Genomic DNA, 15,691 nt, shown 5'->3' on the forward strand with positions numbered 1-15,691 from the left:
GGACCGCACAAGCTGTAGTCCCACCCACCCCACTACCTAACTAACCCGCCATCTCTCTTCAGTTCCAAGCCTCGGAGATAAACTTAACTTGCCCGGAGATTCAAGGCGTCCTCGGCGTCTGTGATTGGCCGGCGCAGCTCCCAACCGGGCTCTAGTTGCTCATTGGCTGCGGGCTAGAGGCCCAGGGGCGTGGCCGGGGCTGTCCGAATGGCGGGAGGGGGCGGTACCGGAGCGTGGAGGTGGTGAAGGTGGTGGGGAGGCGGGGGCGGGGCCGCACTGAGGCGCTGCGGCGGCGGCGGAGGCGGCGGCAGCGGTGGCGGCTGCTCGTCCTAGCCTGGCGGGGGCGGGGGTCTGGAGGATGGGGGCGGGAGGAACAACGGGCCGGTGAGGAGCAGCCGCCGCCGTCTCCGCCGGCGCTTCGGCAGCCGCCGCGGTGGTCGCCTCGGTCAGCGCCGTTCACTCTCGGGCCGGCGCCTGCCATCCCGACATCTCGCCCGGGGGAGGCTGAGGCTGAAGCGCGGCCGGCGGCAGGGGGACGGTCCGGCCCCGGCCCCGCAGCGGCGCGGGCGGCCGCAGTGATACCCAGCCCCGGCCCGCCGTCCGTCTTCGCCCTCGGCGCCCGCAGCCAAGATGAACCGGGGCGGCAGCAGCCCGTCGGCCGCCGCCAACTACCTGCTCTGTACCAACTGCCGGAAAGTGCTGCGGAAGGTACGGGCTCGGCCTGGGGTCCAGCCCGAGAGGGGCGCTTCCTGCCGGCGGGGCTCGGGCAGCTCGGCCCGGGGGCGCACTGTTGGGGCGAGGCTCAAAGCCATCCCGGGGCACCTTCCCCACGCCGAGACCGAAGAAGGGGGCGTGGGTTGAGGGTGGAGGTTTGCACTGCTGCTTTTTATCTCCGCCGGGACAGATGCTAGTCCCGAGGGGTTGGGGATTTTTTTTTTTCTTCCGATTTTCTTTTTGCTGCCGGTAGTCTTTTTCGGCTCACCTCCCTGCCTTGCCACCTCCGGCCTGCTCCGCGGGCGGAGGGAGGGGGGGAGCGGTTCGATCCTCCTCCCGGTGCTGTTGATGGAGGTCGGTGTGAAATCTGAACAGCCTGGTCTGGGCTCGAGGAACCTGGCTGCGTCTTTGCTGTGGCTAACTCTCGGCGGGGGTTGTTTTTGTTTATTCGGTCGCTTCTGCCTTCCTTGCCTGCTCTCCCTTAATACCCCCCCTTTTTACATTCTTTTGACGGTAGTCTTGTGTCTGTAGTTCAGTGTTGAAAGGAACTGGTAAAGCAGCTTGAACTTTATGCCCATGGGAAATGCTGTTCGACCTTACAGTTCCTTTGGGGTTGGGGGAGGAGGAGACGGAGGTGGACGTAGGTTATCTCTCCTTAGCAGCACCCCCCCCCCCCGCCGCCCCTTGTAGGTCCAGAAAAATCAGAAGTACAATCAGTTTATTGCTCCAGAGTGACTGATAGAAAGTTTACTCCAGAATTGTTTAGTTTACTTGGCTTAATCACTCCGTTGAGGGGTGGGGGAGGGGAGTGAAAAGATGTCGCTTTAGAACGAGAAAAGCTTTTAATCAGACTTTAACAGCCTCCACTGGGTAATATTATGATCAGTTTATTTTTCTCCAAACTCTATTATTACATTTCATCAAGTGGAAACGTTAGTTGGGGTGCTTCTGTTTGTCCAGTACAAATGAATTAAAATTGCTGAGCTGTGCAAATACATCGGTACTGAAAGACTAGGATGAATACGGCACCGTTTTTAGTCAATTTCCTCAAATACAGTTCAATTGGGATTGTTATTTATATATTAAAAATATAAAGAAAGCATGTAAGTAAGCAAGCTCAAATATTTGCGCTCTTTGTCCAAAAACTGTTTTTCTTCCTCTGTGGGTCAGGCCAAGTGCCAATCAAAGTTGTTTTTCAAGCCTCTTTTCCCTGCAGTAGGGCTGCTGCTTCCCCCCTCCCTCCACTATTTTATTTGAGATCATGAAGAAAGCAAAGAGATTTTAGATTTGAAGTTAATCGAACAGCTAAATATGCCTTAAATTGTGTTTATTGGATATGTTTCTCTTGAAACAGATTTTTATTAAATGTGCATGTTGAGTATGTGCAGTTATTTTTTTCCATAAACTCTGGGATCGAATTACAGTTGATACTTGCTCAGCTCATTGTAGGGCAGCTTGTGAGAAATGTAATGGATCAGAAGTGCAGATCAGCTTAGTTGAATGTTAACTCTTTCACTTCAGGGTTAGATGTCATTGGAACCTAGCTTTAAAAAAATTATTTGCTAACTTCAAAAGTGGTTAGTTATGTTTTTAACACGAAACAAATTGTTGAGACACATTTGCTTAAACACAAGCCTGGTTAAAATAACAGCTAGTTATTTTTTTTTTGACTGAATAAGGAACTATACTGACTTTGACTTTTTTTTAATGCCTCTGGCAATTTGGTAGGCTAATAAATTTGTTTGGAGGTGATATTAGGCTTCAAAATCTAGTTTTTTCTTTTAGGAGAACCATGGTTATGGATCCATCACACTTTGCTAGCATTCTTTATATTTTCCTCTTAGCTTTTGAGAAACTATTTCTATTTACCTAGAAAGAACATCCTCATTTCTAGTCATTATTAAAAGAAAGAGGTATATGGAAAATGGATATTCACCATTTTCATATTTTATAATTGCTATGTACCTCTGCCAGTATTCCAGTTTTTAGTAACTCCAAGGTATTTAATATTGATTCATGCAGTAGCATGAAATAACTTTAGATGGAAATGGGATTGTTTGAGCCAGTTATGACATGACTTGGCAACATTTGTAGCTTTTAAAGAGTGCTATTCTTCAGTGCTCTTAAAAGAGATCAAGTGCTCAGCATTTTAAATTCTTTGTCATTCTAAAAATAGCATGGAAGAGTTTATTTCTAATAAAGAGATGATTTTCTTTTTGCTAGAAAGTATATGACTTTAAAATTCATCTGTAACTCTCAAAATGCGATTCTTTGAATTGATCTTGTGTTTTCTACTTAATAAAGTGTTCAGTACTAACCAAGTGAGTCACAGCATACTGAATTTTAGTTCAGCGTAGTCCATAATGAGGAATGAAGCTCGGGTATATTACTCTTTGCTGTTATAATCCTCATTAATGATGGGGAAAGAGTCACCTTTTATGTGGCATGAAGCTATATCTTTATGTAGCTTAATCTGTTGCAATGTGTTGAGTTTGGGGGGAACTTCAAAAGGAACTGGATTCTTCAAATGGAATAACTTGGTTTATTTAACCCGATGTCTGAAAATTGAGCTGTATATTGTATGAGAGTCAACATTTATAATTAGAAGTGCCTTTACAATTTGGATTCAGTGCCATCAAAAGTAGAAACACTTTTTAAAATAATTGAATATACCTAATTTGGTATCTTAGGTCAGGAACAACAATACATTTCCCAGATAGAACAAATGAGCAAACAAAAAACTATCCTCCCATCTATAACTCTATATAAAGTCGAACTTGCTCTGTTATCAGTGAAACAATTCAATAAAGCTTCTAATAAAAGAGGAATTGCTTCTACTTACTTTGGGAAAGTTAATGAGTTTTGAAGTGTCATACACTTTACTTGAAGAAATTCCAGTGACGCCTAGATAAATTTTAAAGCGAAGTACCAAACTGCATTAAGGTAGGTAACTGTCAGTCCACTCATTTTCTGCTGAATAAAAGGGGGCATATGACAATGTTTTTTTTTTGAGTATTGAGCAGCTAGTGCTACTGAGGTGAGTAAAACTGCATGTAAGTTGGAAGATTTAACATTTGAAAATTCTTCATGTGTTTAGGTAGTTCTAGTGATAGATCTTTATTGGTTATTACATTTTTCTGCTTTGTTTATATAACCACTTATTTTGACAGCTTTTGGTGGGTTTTTAAGTGAGAAGACTGAAAATAAAATGGGGAGTATTAGATGGAACCATATGAACCACTTTTATAATTAAAATTGTCAATTAATAGCAATTTTTTCAGGTCCAACCAATAGAATATAATTGCTTTGGCTGATTTAGTAGCTATAGTCTACCTCGGTTAATCTGGTTTCTTGCATATATACTTTTGATAAAAAAATAACAGTTTTGGGCGCCTGGGTGGCGCAGTCGGTTAAGCGTCCGACTTCAGTCAGGTCATGATCTCGCGGTCCGGGAGTTCGAGCCCCGCGTCAGGCTCTGGGCTGATGGCTCAGAGCCTGGAGCCTGTTTCCGATTCTGTGTCTCCCTCTCTCTCTGCCCCTCCCCTGTTCATGCTCTGTCTCTCTCTGTCCCAAAAATAAAAAAATAAACGTTGAAAAAAAAATAATTAAAAAAAAAATAACAGTTTTTATTTTATCTTAACTGAACTAGGTGGAGATTAAGCAGTGAATTTATGACAGCAAACCATTATGCAGTGGTTTTCACACTGCTTTTCAGGGAGCCCTAAGAGGCGTCAGTGTTCATAAATGCATGAGTTGGATTACATTTTCCAGTACCTTTAAAATTATTTTTAAGTTAGAACTTAAAAATACAGCTACCCAAAAATATGTGTTCCCAAATTTTAACAAGTTGTTATCAAAGTTATCTTTTGTTACAGGACTATTCTTGTGCAGGCCTTGAATTAAAACTTGTTCCGCTACCTTTGTGCACGTATTTGAACTTTTTTGTTAATATGATATTGATAGGAGAGATTGTCATTGATTACGAAGGCTTTGGCCTTCAAAAAAAAAAAAAAAATCCTCCCTGCACATATCTGTTCATACTTTTACTTGTGAGAATGCAAAGGTATTGTTATCAGTAGTTGTTACTTTATAGCTGAAGCATATTAAAATCCATTGTTTTGTATGTTTATATGTTTCATAGTTCAGTTTCAATTGAAAGTTCATTTGTCAAAGGGATTCTGCTGCTTTCTCCCACCTCCCCACCACCCAATACGTAAACTGCCAAAACGTAACTGCTAAAGTAGTGATGCTGGAAGCCACAAGATGTACTCATAGGTAGGTCTTGTAATGTGGGGCAAATTAAATTCCTGGAAGGCTAGCTTCCTCTGCAAAATGTAGATAATCTCTACTTGACTTAGGGGTTGCTGCGTAGCTCAGGAGAGGTAATGTGCGTTCGAGTACTTTGTAAACCATAAAGTACAACTATAAATCTAAGAAAAACATGTTCCCAGAAGACTGTAGTTCTTTGTGAGTCGTGGCAATCAATTTCAATCTATTTCAATACATACTGAGTGATTTGGTTAGTCTTCACTTTTCCGTCCTTTTTAATTATGGTCTATAAATGAGAAGTAAAGATATTCTGCAACATACAGAGTTTTGATTTGCATATTTCTATTTGTACCTACCCCACCCCCTCTTAAACAGAGCGAGCCGGTGAGCGCTGCTTTCATTTTTTCCAATAATTAAATAAAATGAAATTGCCTTTTGGGCACTTCAGCAGATGAGGGGAATTAGCATTTAGTTTGAAAAGACTACGAGTCAGAGATGATCATATTTAATACAAGCTGGGGAAAATCCAGCTGGGTTAAGCAAAGAATGTTTAATAAATCTAATTTAGGAGAAGAGTTACGGGAGTAAAGGTTTCTTAGTCTTTTCATCTTCTCCCTTCTCCCTTTTTTTCCCTTTTGAAACTATTGGGTTGTAACTTCAGTTTGCCTAGACTTTCACAGTTTTTAGAGTGCTTTCACATGATGTCAGCTGTTTCTCACAAACAGAAAATTTAAGTGCCATGACCTCTGTCATAAAAAGTCCATTTAATTCTTAGAACTGCTTCTATAATAAAACTGTATTCTAATTGTCCCCTGCAGTATTGAAGCTGCCAGGGAGTGTCCTCACTTCCAGCCTCCGCCTCTGTGAGTGCCTGTAGGTCCCCACAAACTCTCCGTCTGACCATTCTTTTTATTACTAGCAATGAATGTTGTCAGGTGTTCCTGAATTTTCAGGATCGCTTTTTGTATTTTGGAGCAAATATTTATCAACATCATGCCTGGGTAATAGAGCCATTAAAAGTGCAAGCTAGACGAATGGATTTTCCTATATGAGGGTATAGAAAGTTAAGTTTACTGATAGGGTTTCAGATCCCACATTGTAACTAACAAGGAGCTCTGCTTGTGGAGTTTTGGTGTGCTATCAAAGAAGACGACTCACAGTTAACTCTTTCATTTCTCAACTTCTTATCTGTGTCAGGCCAGATTTTCCTCACATACTTCAGTCAAAACATCGCAACAGATTGCATGCAGAATCAGCCATGAAATTCAGCTGTCTTATATTAAACAGACACTAAAGAGATTTGCACAAACGTAAATGTCACTCTGCTCGCTGTTTTTTTGTTTTGGAAAATAAAGTTATTTTCGTAAAAATACGTGCCTTATGTTAACATGTAATGGTTTTATTATTTTAAGGGAACTAACATTTAACATTTTCTCAGTTTTAACTTCTAATACGGTAAATATTGACAGTTATAACCCACACATCAACAAAAGCTGTTCGGCATTCTCAGTAATTTTTAAGAGTGAAGGAATTCTGAGACCAAAACATTTGAGAACTGCTGAGTCAGAGTTCATATAAATGTATGGTACATATAAATGTAATTCTCAGGAGTCTATGGGGGAAAATAAGAGGCTAATACCACTGACAGAAAATGTGGATAAGGCCATCTCATCACCTCTATTTTGTGTGGGGATGACTTACATATGCTGCCTGGCACCTTTTCAGTGACATTCTAAACGCTTCTCTACTACCATAGTGAGACTGAGGCTGACTAGAAGTGATCTTTACTTTTTGTGAGCATCTGGTAGAAACCAGGGTGGGGGAAAACACACATCTCTGGCTCTGAAGGAATATTCTCCTAAGTTCTACACAATGACTGAAGAATGGTCAGATCCAAAGATTATGTCCATTGTGCTCTAATTGGTTTGTTTGGGGCTGAAAAGGAAAGAAAGGCTCTGAGTAGCCGGGTTAGCCTTTTTTTTTCTTGAAAGCTGAGACATGTGGGAGAAGCAACCAAAGAAGAGACAAGAAAGAATCGGAAAAGTATCAGTGCAGGCTGCTGATAACAAGCATGGGTAGAATAAAGAAATGAAAACCACCACTGTAGACAGAAGATAGGACGACCCTGAATGTAGGAGTTCCTAAATACTGCAATCCCCAAAGATACAGCGCATTTTCTATTTTGTGTATAGGGGGTGCAGTTACCCTGTCCACACAAGCTATGGCAGACAATCTGTTCAATGTGGTCCCCAAGGCACCCGCATAAGGATCTATTTATCTGATTAGATCTGATGACACCTGTAAATGACTACCAGTATCTGAACTGTCCTTAGATATCACTGGGGGGGAGGGGTGGGAATGGGGGAGGAGGTGGGATTCACCATATATAGTAAATACACAGCAAAGCCAAAATGTTTAGTCCTGTGTCCCACAGTTACATTAAACAAAGAAGTAGATGTGGTATAAACTGTTTAAAAATACATATCCCATACCATCAAAATCTATAGTTAACATGTAGAATTCCTGCTTGTCTTTGGAAATTCTTCTTCAAAACTCTTAGGATGTCTCAAAAGCGTTTCCTAATCTTTAAACTGTTTTCCTTCTATCTCAAGACTGCCATGGTGTCCATTTATCACACTTCACACGTTAAATCATGATGAACAATTTACATAGATCTTTCTGCTACTAGGTTGCCTGTTCTTTGGGATCTGGTTAATAGAAAGTTTATTTTTAGGAAAGTAGAATTTTGATTTAAAGATCTATTATTCTTATAACTACTGGCGGTGTACCTATATTGGATACATACAATCTGATAAAATGAAGACTTTTCTCTTTTTCCAAGAGATGTTTGATATTTGTCTGATATATCTGTTCATTGTGGTCATATTTTGTTCTATTTATGAGGAACACATTGAGAAGTTCAGAACAAAGATGATTTTAGTGATAAAGTCATCTTTGCAACCACGGAAATGTTTCAATGAAGTATCTACTTGTTGTAAGAGGTTCTTTTTTTTTTCTTTTTTTTTTAATGTTTTTATTTATTTTTGAGACAGAGAGAGACAGAGCATGAGCAGAGGAGGGGCAGAGAGAGAGGGAGACACAGAATCTGAAGCAGGCTCCAGGCTCTGAGCCGTCAGCACAGAGCCCGACGCGGGGCTCGAACTCACGGAGTGTGAGATCACGACCTGAGCTGAAGTTGGACACTTAACCGACTGAGCCACCCAGGCGCCCCTGTAGGGAGTTCTGATAGGGAGCACACACGTCAGTTCACTAAGAGGGTCAGGACACTGATGTTAGCTATTAGTCCTTCTGAGAAGCATAAAATGTCTATTGCTTTCATATGGACACCTGTTCTGTCTCCTGGAAAGTGCTAGTGTTTTATAAGGGATAGCAGTTTTGGAGTACTTAGGACATACCTTCAAACTTACAAGATTCTTTGTAGGCCACCTCCTAAGGTTCTTTCCACATATTATCCTGGCTGAGGCTTTTCCTCTTCTACTTCCCCCAAGTCCTCTATTTTGGAAATCTCCCAAGCCAGCTGTGATCTTCTTGGCCAGCACACACTCCCTTGGTAACTGAACCAGAGAATTGGTTCTAGGCCTGGACTGCCCCTTAGTTAGCCCTCACTTTTCAGATCCACCCAAAAGTGAGTCACTTGCTGGTCCGTGGGCCAGGTTATTGACTGCCTCCTGAGGGGCACCTCAATATTATCGGATATTTAATGGTGGGTCGACATTTTGTTGCTCAAAGCTTCTAATAAGGAGTAACAGGCATTCTACCTTACATTTCATGAAGAATATATTGAACATACCAAATATACATAAGTATGACCAAGTATAAAAATGGCTGATTTAGGGCCATATTCTTTCTTGCACCAGAGATTTCTTAAGGTATAAAATACATATTTGAGTAAGACTTACTTTTTTTCCTAATTAATAGCAACTTGTAATGGAGGCATATGTTCTCATATCTAGATAACATTTTATTTTTACCTCTCCCTTATCGCAAAGATGAAACTAGTCACCTGAAGAAATGAAATCTCTCTTTCTAGTAGCTAGAGGCTGAATATTGAGAAGACTGAAATTAACCTCATGGCTAACTAGAGCTGGATTTTGTGGAAGATCATTGTAATTATCTGAGATTGTAACTCTTAGTTTTGAAATGCATTTTATAAAATCAAAAACGATACTAGCTTCTTTTGAATACCGCCTATGTGCCATAGACTGTGCTAAATATTGAAACCCTGCATATGTATCCTATTTAATCATCACAATGAACCTATAAAGAATTATTACTCACATTTTATGAAGAGATTAGGGCTCAGAGAGCTTTAGTTACTTGATTAAGATCATAGTACCAAAACAGGTCTAACTCCAAAGCCTGGCTCATCATACATGTATAAGCACTGTATTTCCTTACATTCCACATTTTCTTTATGTGAACGACTCGTACAAGACATAAAATTAATGAAACTTAACAGGACTTGATTACTTAAGAGATTACTAAGAGTGATTTCAAATTCAGATATTTTCTACTAGTTTATTTTTACATTAGAAATGCAAATTTCTCTAAAAGATTAAATTGATTGAGAAATAAATTGAAGTTCTCATTGACAGTTTTGCCCCATCTAGTTAGCTCTCTTTCTATAAATCTGTTGTTAATTATCTTACCAGTCTTCCTAATCCCAGGATACATTTTTCCTAATTTTCCAGCAAACTGTGACCTATTTCTTTAGCCAATCAGTCATTCATTAGTTCGGTAACGTCGATTCACTCAGTACTGTTGAAATATCTGACAAGGGACACTGTCTAAAAATATTTTAAGTGTTTTGTCTTTTGAATAGGACCCCTAAGAAATGTTCTCAGCTTTCGGTAATCTCTTTGGGTAAAAAAGAGTTATTTATGAAGATAAGAGATCATGTGAATGCTCATTTCCACCATTCATTTTGGCTTTCTGTGGTAAGGCAAAAATGATGGTAAAAGGAAACAGAGAGCCCCTGGGACTGCTGTCCTTCCACTGGCTTCCCCACCTGCATTCTGTGTTCTACGTCCACAGAAGACTTACAGAAGAGTTTCCAGTCTTACCAAAGGTGTATGTTAGGGAGAAGAGTTTGTGGGAAGATGGCAGTTCTGCTATTCGTAAATTAGAACTCTCGAGAGTTTTCCATAGCAACACAAAAAGATTCCTAGTTAAGCACTATGAATATTACCGGTATACTCAATAGGCATTTACTGATTATCTTGGAAACCTAGCCACTAGGTGGAACATTGTTCCCAAGGGAAAATACACTCCAAAATCTAAGTAACTGCTTCACTGGAGGCTTCCCTAACTTTGGTATGCTTAACACTAAAAAAAAGGGTAAGCGATTTTGACAAAAGAATAGTTTTTAGTATGTTCATTCTGGGAATATGTTTGGTTATCGTGTCTAATTCTGTTAATGCATCTCTATCCAATAGAAAATTCTGTTAATGCAGCTCTATCCAATATTCACGTAACAGTTGAAAAGAAGGGGATAAAAATTGGGTGATAATCAGGTGTTGGGATAACCAAGGGCCCAGCATCAGGCTGGCTTATCCTTGGGTGCTTTGTGTTTACTAAGGCTCTGCCCCAGTGGGTGGCATATTTTTTACTACCCATTTTGTCTTTAAGGTAATATAAATGAAAATCAATTTTATTTTATTTTTATTATTTTTTTAAATAATAATTTTTATTTATTTTGAGAGAGAGAGCATGAGCAGGGGCGAGGTAGAGAGAGGGAGAGAGAGAATCCCAAGCAGGCTCCACACTGTCAGCACAGAGCCAGACGTGGGTCTCAAACCCACAAACGGTGAGATCATGACCTGAGCCAAAACCAAGAGTTGGGCACTTAACCAACTGAACAACCCAGGTGCCCCAAGAAAATCAATATTAATTCCTCAGTGAGTTTCCTTTTTATATGAAGTTAGGAATTTAACTTGCATATCTTATTTTTTGGGGTATAAAACGATAAAGAACACAAACCCAGCCAATTTACCTCAGCAAAAGAGAATTAAAACAAAAATCACCTAAGCTAATGGTACCTTAGCACTAAACCCCAAGTAATATTCAATTTCTTTTATTTTACATAAACATTTTTGTGTATTAGTTGAAATTAGTGAATTTTCAGGTGGGGTAAAGAATATTTGTTGTAGTCTTAGTTTTTGAAATACAGTATGACCTATATAGTTAATAATCTTCTAAGATATTGTTTTGTATTATGTAACTATTAAGATAACTACAAGGTCTAGGTTTTAATATTCTTGAGGCAAAGTGCATGGTTGAACACCCAAGATTAGCATGAATTTGCAAGTGTTCTTTTATGCAAGAGAACTACTTAGTATTTAGTGCCTTTAGAGTGAGGGACAGTACATGTTTAGGTAAATAAGAATGTAGAAACAATTCTCTCTTTTGGCAAAAATATATACATTGCCCTTTTATGCTTATTCTACATCTCAATGTTATTACCCCTTCATGGCCTTCATACTCTTAAGCAGTCAAGGAATGTAAAGGCTGTTAGCATTTATACACCACTTGCATACTGTATGAATGTCTGTTATATTTATTAATTCAGCTCCTACCTCTTAGGTACTGAACGCACCGACAGCAAGGACATCAGGGCTCTTGCCTAAGCAGTGTCATGAGTTGCAGCATACATCTGGATCTCATAAAGAGAACTTCAAGATTATGCTCCTCATTTGACAGATGGTATAGAACAGTGTTTGGCAGATTTTTTTTTCTGTAAAGGACTAGCTAGTAAACAGTTTAGGTTTGCGAGCCTAAAGTAAGGCCTAAAGTAGTTGTCTGTGTGACAGCTACTCAGCTCTGTGCCGGTGTTGCGAGAGCAGTAGATAACCCATTACAGAATGGATGGTTTTGTACCAATAAAACTTTGTTTATGGACACTGCAGTTTTAACTTTATATTATTTTCACATGTCATGAATATTCTTTTGTGGGTTTTTTTTTTTCAATTATTTAAAAATGTAAAACCCAGGCAGCACAAAAAGAGACAGCGGGCTGGGTTTAGCCCGCAGGCTAGCTTGCTGACCTCCAGGTGTAAAAGACGGCGCAAGGAATTTGGCATCTTCTGAGGTGTGCCAGCTCATACTAACATAGGTAATATGTAATAGGTAATAGTACCTATTTAAAAAAAATGTGTCATTCTAACTGTATAAAACTAATCAAATGCCACTCTGTAATAAACACTGCATTTATAAAAACATCTAATTGATGGGGCGCCCGGGTGGCGCAGTCGGTTAAGCGTCCGACTTCAGCCAGGTCACGATCTCGCGGTCCGTGAGTTCGAGCCCCTCGTCGGGCTCTGGGCTGATGGCTCAGATCCTGGAGCCTGTTTCCGATTCTGTGTCTCCCTCTCTCTCTGCCCCTCCCCCGTTCATGCTCTGTCTCTCTCTGTCCCAAAAACATCTAATTGGAATGACCTGTCTATTTAGTACCTGGATAAGTTAGGACGGATCCAAAGTAAAACTTATAAAAATCTGTAGTTACTAAACACCCTAGAAAGCCCACATGTCAGGCCATTGAGCACTTATAAACACAGAGTGCTTTTTCACCTCTTTGGAAGTAACACCTTTTCACACCTTGTTTGATTTTCAGTAGCAGAACCGGTATGTATTACAGAGCTTTGCATTGTAATTATGGTTACTTTTTTGAGAGTTTTGCAAAACCTAATTTATACGACTGGTTTGGATTGATAGGCCATAGTGCAAAACTAGTTTCTTAAGAGTCCGAATGTATTTTGTGCTGGTCAGAGTCCCCAGTTAGGACTGCAGAGCTGTGTCATTCATATTGTCTTTGAGGTCTTGGGTGGAGCGGGCATATGATAGTTCCATAGATATTTCTTAGGACTGCAGCTAGGCAAGGCAAGAAGCTTAGTACTTTTTCTGTAGTAAGTTTTAAACTGTTGAACTCATTGTCTTATTCCATTAAAGTCCTAATTCCCTAACTACCTTCCTCCACCAACATTATCACAGTGGCAGTCAAGAAATGTGTCATCTGGTAAAGGAAAAAAAACACACACTCCAGACCCGACAGAGGTAGTACCTGAATGCAGAGATGTATGAGCGTTGATGTGGGCAGTGTGTGTGAGGGGAGGGTGATGCAGTGGAGACAAACCCCACCTCCAGCGAGCAGACGTGATGGCTGTCAATACTTTATAAAAATGGAAAACCATTAATTATCCAGAATACTTTTTAGGACAGTGAGCTTTGAAAATTTCACACTGAGCATTTAGTCAGTGAGTAAAATGTGGCACCGTTTATCAGGGTTGAACATTCGTAAAAGCATGAGTATATGATGTTTTTCCGTGGTTGAGATCTAATGATATCCAAAGCAATGACGCAGTTGGTACAAAGTACAAGATTTAGACCCTGTTCAGTCCAGAATTTTCATTGAAATGAAGATCGACAGCTATGCATGTTAATATTGTGTGCTTCAAACGAGATCTGATAGGGAGTTCTTTTGACCAACCCTTGTTATGATTGCATATTGTTATGGTTATACGTGGGAGAAATAAATGTGCCTAACCCAAGTATTGATATGGTTGACTATTTTATGTTATGAAGTAACCACTAATCTGATGCACTTGGTTTTAAGTATAATTGACGTACATTATGTTAGTTTCAGGTATACAGCATAATGATTAGATGTTTATATGCATTGCAAAATGATGACCACAGTATGTCTAGTTACCACCCAGCACCATACGGAGTTTCAAAGTTTTTCTCTTGTGATGAGAACCTTTAAGATTTACTTTCTTTGAAACTTTCAATTTGGCTATACGGTGTTGTTGACTGTAGTCACCATGCTGTATATTACATCCCCACTACTTACTTATTTTATACGTGGAAATTTGTGCCTCTTGATCCCCTTCACCAATTTTGCCCACCCCTCTATATCTTTCCTTCCCTCTATATCTCCCCTTTCCACCAATCCATTCTTGGTATCGATGAGTTTGATTTTGTCCTGTGCATTCCTTTATTTTTTTAGATTTTCACAGGTAAGTGAAACCATACAGTGTTTGTCTTTCCCTGTCTGACTTATTTCACATAGCATAATACCATCAAGGTCTATCCTTGTTGTTGTAAATGACAAGATTTCATTTTTTCCCCCCATGGCTGGGTGGTATACCATTGTGTGTATATATCACATCTTTGTCCATTCATCCATTGATGGGCGTTTAGGTTGTTTCCATATCTTGGCTGTTGTAAATAATGCTGCAGTGAACATAGAGGTGTATATATCTTTTTAGATTAGTCTTTTTGTTCTCTTATGATAAATACCCAGAAGTGGAATTGCTGAATCGTATGGTAGTTCTATTTTCAATTGAGGAGCCTCCATACTTTTTCATCCATAGTGGCTGTTAACCACTTTACATTCCCACCAGTAGGACACAAAGCCTCCCTTTTCTTCACATCCTCACTGACACTTGTTATTCCTTGTCCTTTTGATAATAGCCATTCTGACAGGTGTGAGATATCTCATTGCGGTTTTGATTTGCATTTCCCTGATGATTAGTGATGTTTAGCATCTTTTCATGTGCGTATTGGCCATCTGGATGTCTTTGGAAAAATGTCTATTTAGATCCTCTGCCCATTTTTTAATTTGGATTTTTTGGTGGTTTTTTTTTTTGTCATCGTATGAGTTCTTTATATGTTTTCAATATTAACTCCTCAGATACATGATTTGCAAATATTTTCTCCCATTTGGTAGTTGCTTTTTTATTTTATTGATGGTTTCCTTGCTGTGCAGAAGCTTTTTAGTTTGATGTAGTACCATTTTTGCTCTTGTTCCCTTTGCCTTTGGAGTCAGATAAACAAACAAACAAACAAACACAAAAACACCAAGAATGATGTCCAGGAGCTTACCGCCCTTGTTTTCTTCTAGGAATTACATGTTTCTCATTTTACATTCAAGTCTTCATTTTGAGCCAACTTTTGTATATGGGTTAAGATAGTGATCAGTTTCATTCTTTTGTATGTGACCGTCCAATTTTCCCAACAAATTATTGAAGAGATTGCCCTTCCCTGTTGAATGTCCTTGCCTCCTTTGTCTTAAATTAATTGACCACATATGCTTGGGTTTATTTCTGGGTCCTCTATTCTGTTCTGTTGATCTATGTATCTGTTTTTTTTTGTTTGTTTGTTTGCCAGTACTGTACTATTTTGATTACTATAGCTTTGTAATGTATGATGTCAGGGAGTATGATCTTTGCTTTTTTTCTCAAGATAGCTTTGGCTGTTTGGAATCTTTTGTGGTTCTATATACACTTTAGGACTGATGCACTTGGTTTTTTTAAAAAACAAATCCTGTCTGGGGCTCCTGGGTGGCTCAGTCGATTGAGCTTCCAGCTTCGGCTCAGGTCATGATCTCAGTTTGTGTGTTCGAGCCCCGCATCGGGCTCTGTGCTGATAGCTTAGAGCCTGGAGCCTGCTTCGAATTCTGTGTCTCCCTCTCTCTCTGCTCCTCCCCCACTCATGCTCTGTCTGTCTCTCTCCTTCAAGAATAAATAAAAACATTAAAAAAATTCTTTTAATAAAAAAGTAAAAAACTAATCCTGTGATGTAAAAGCAGCCATTAATGGAAAATATTTTACTTTTAATTGATGGTAAGCTTTTAAAGGTAAGTACATCAGTGCCTTTTTCTTTTGTTTCCTTTACGAATGGCCTTTATTAA

At 39.8% G+C, this 15,691-nt stretch overlaps 1 protein-coding gene across 1 annotated transcript in view; it reads left to right on the forward strand.

Annotated features, from left to right (window-relative positions):
- The first annotated feature begins 65 nt into the window (after positions 1-65).
- SESN3 (sestrin 3) overlaps positions 66-15,691 on the forward strand; it is a 74,060-nt gene continuing 58,434 nt past the window's right edge. Inside the window, exon 1 of the mRNA XM_043579897.1 lies at positions 66-708. Coding sequence (XP_043435832.1) covers positions 631-708 — 78 coding nt within the window. The 5' untranslated portion in view covers positions 66-630. The remainder of the gene's footprint in view (positions 709-15,691) is intronic.

This window comes from Prionailurus bengalensis, chromosome D1 (genome assembly GCF_016509475.1).
Source record: "Prionailurus bengalensis isolate Pbe53 chromosome D1, Fcat_Pben_1.1_paternal_pri, whole genome shotgun sequence".
In the NCBI taxonomy this organism is placed as follows: domain Eukaryota; kingdom Metazoa; phylum Chordata; class Mammalia; order Carnivora; family Felidae; genus Prionailurus; species Prionailurus bengalensis.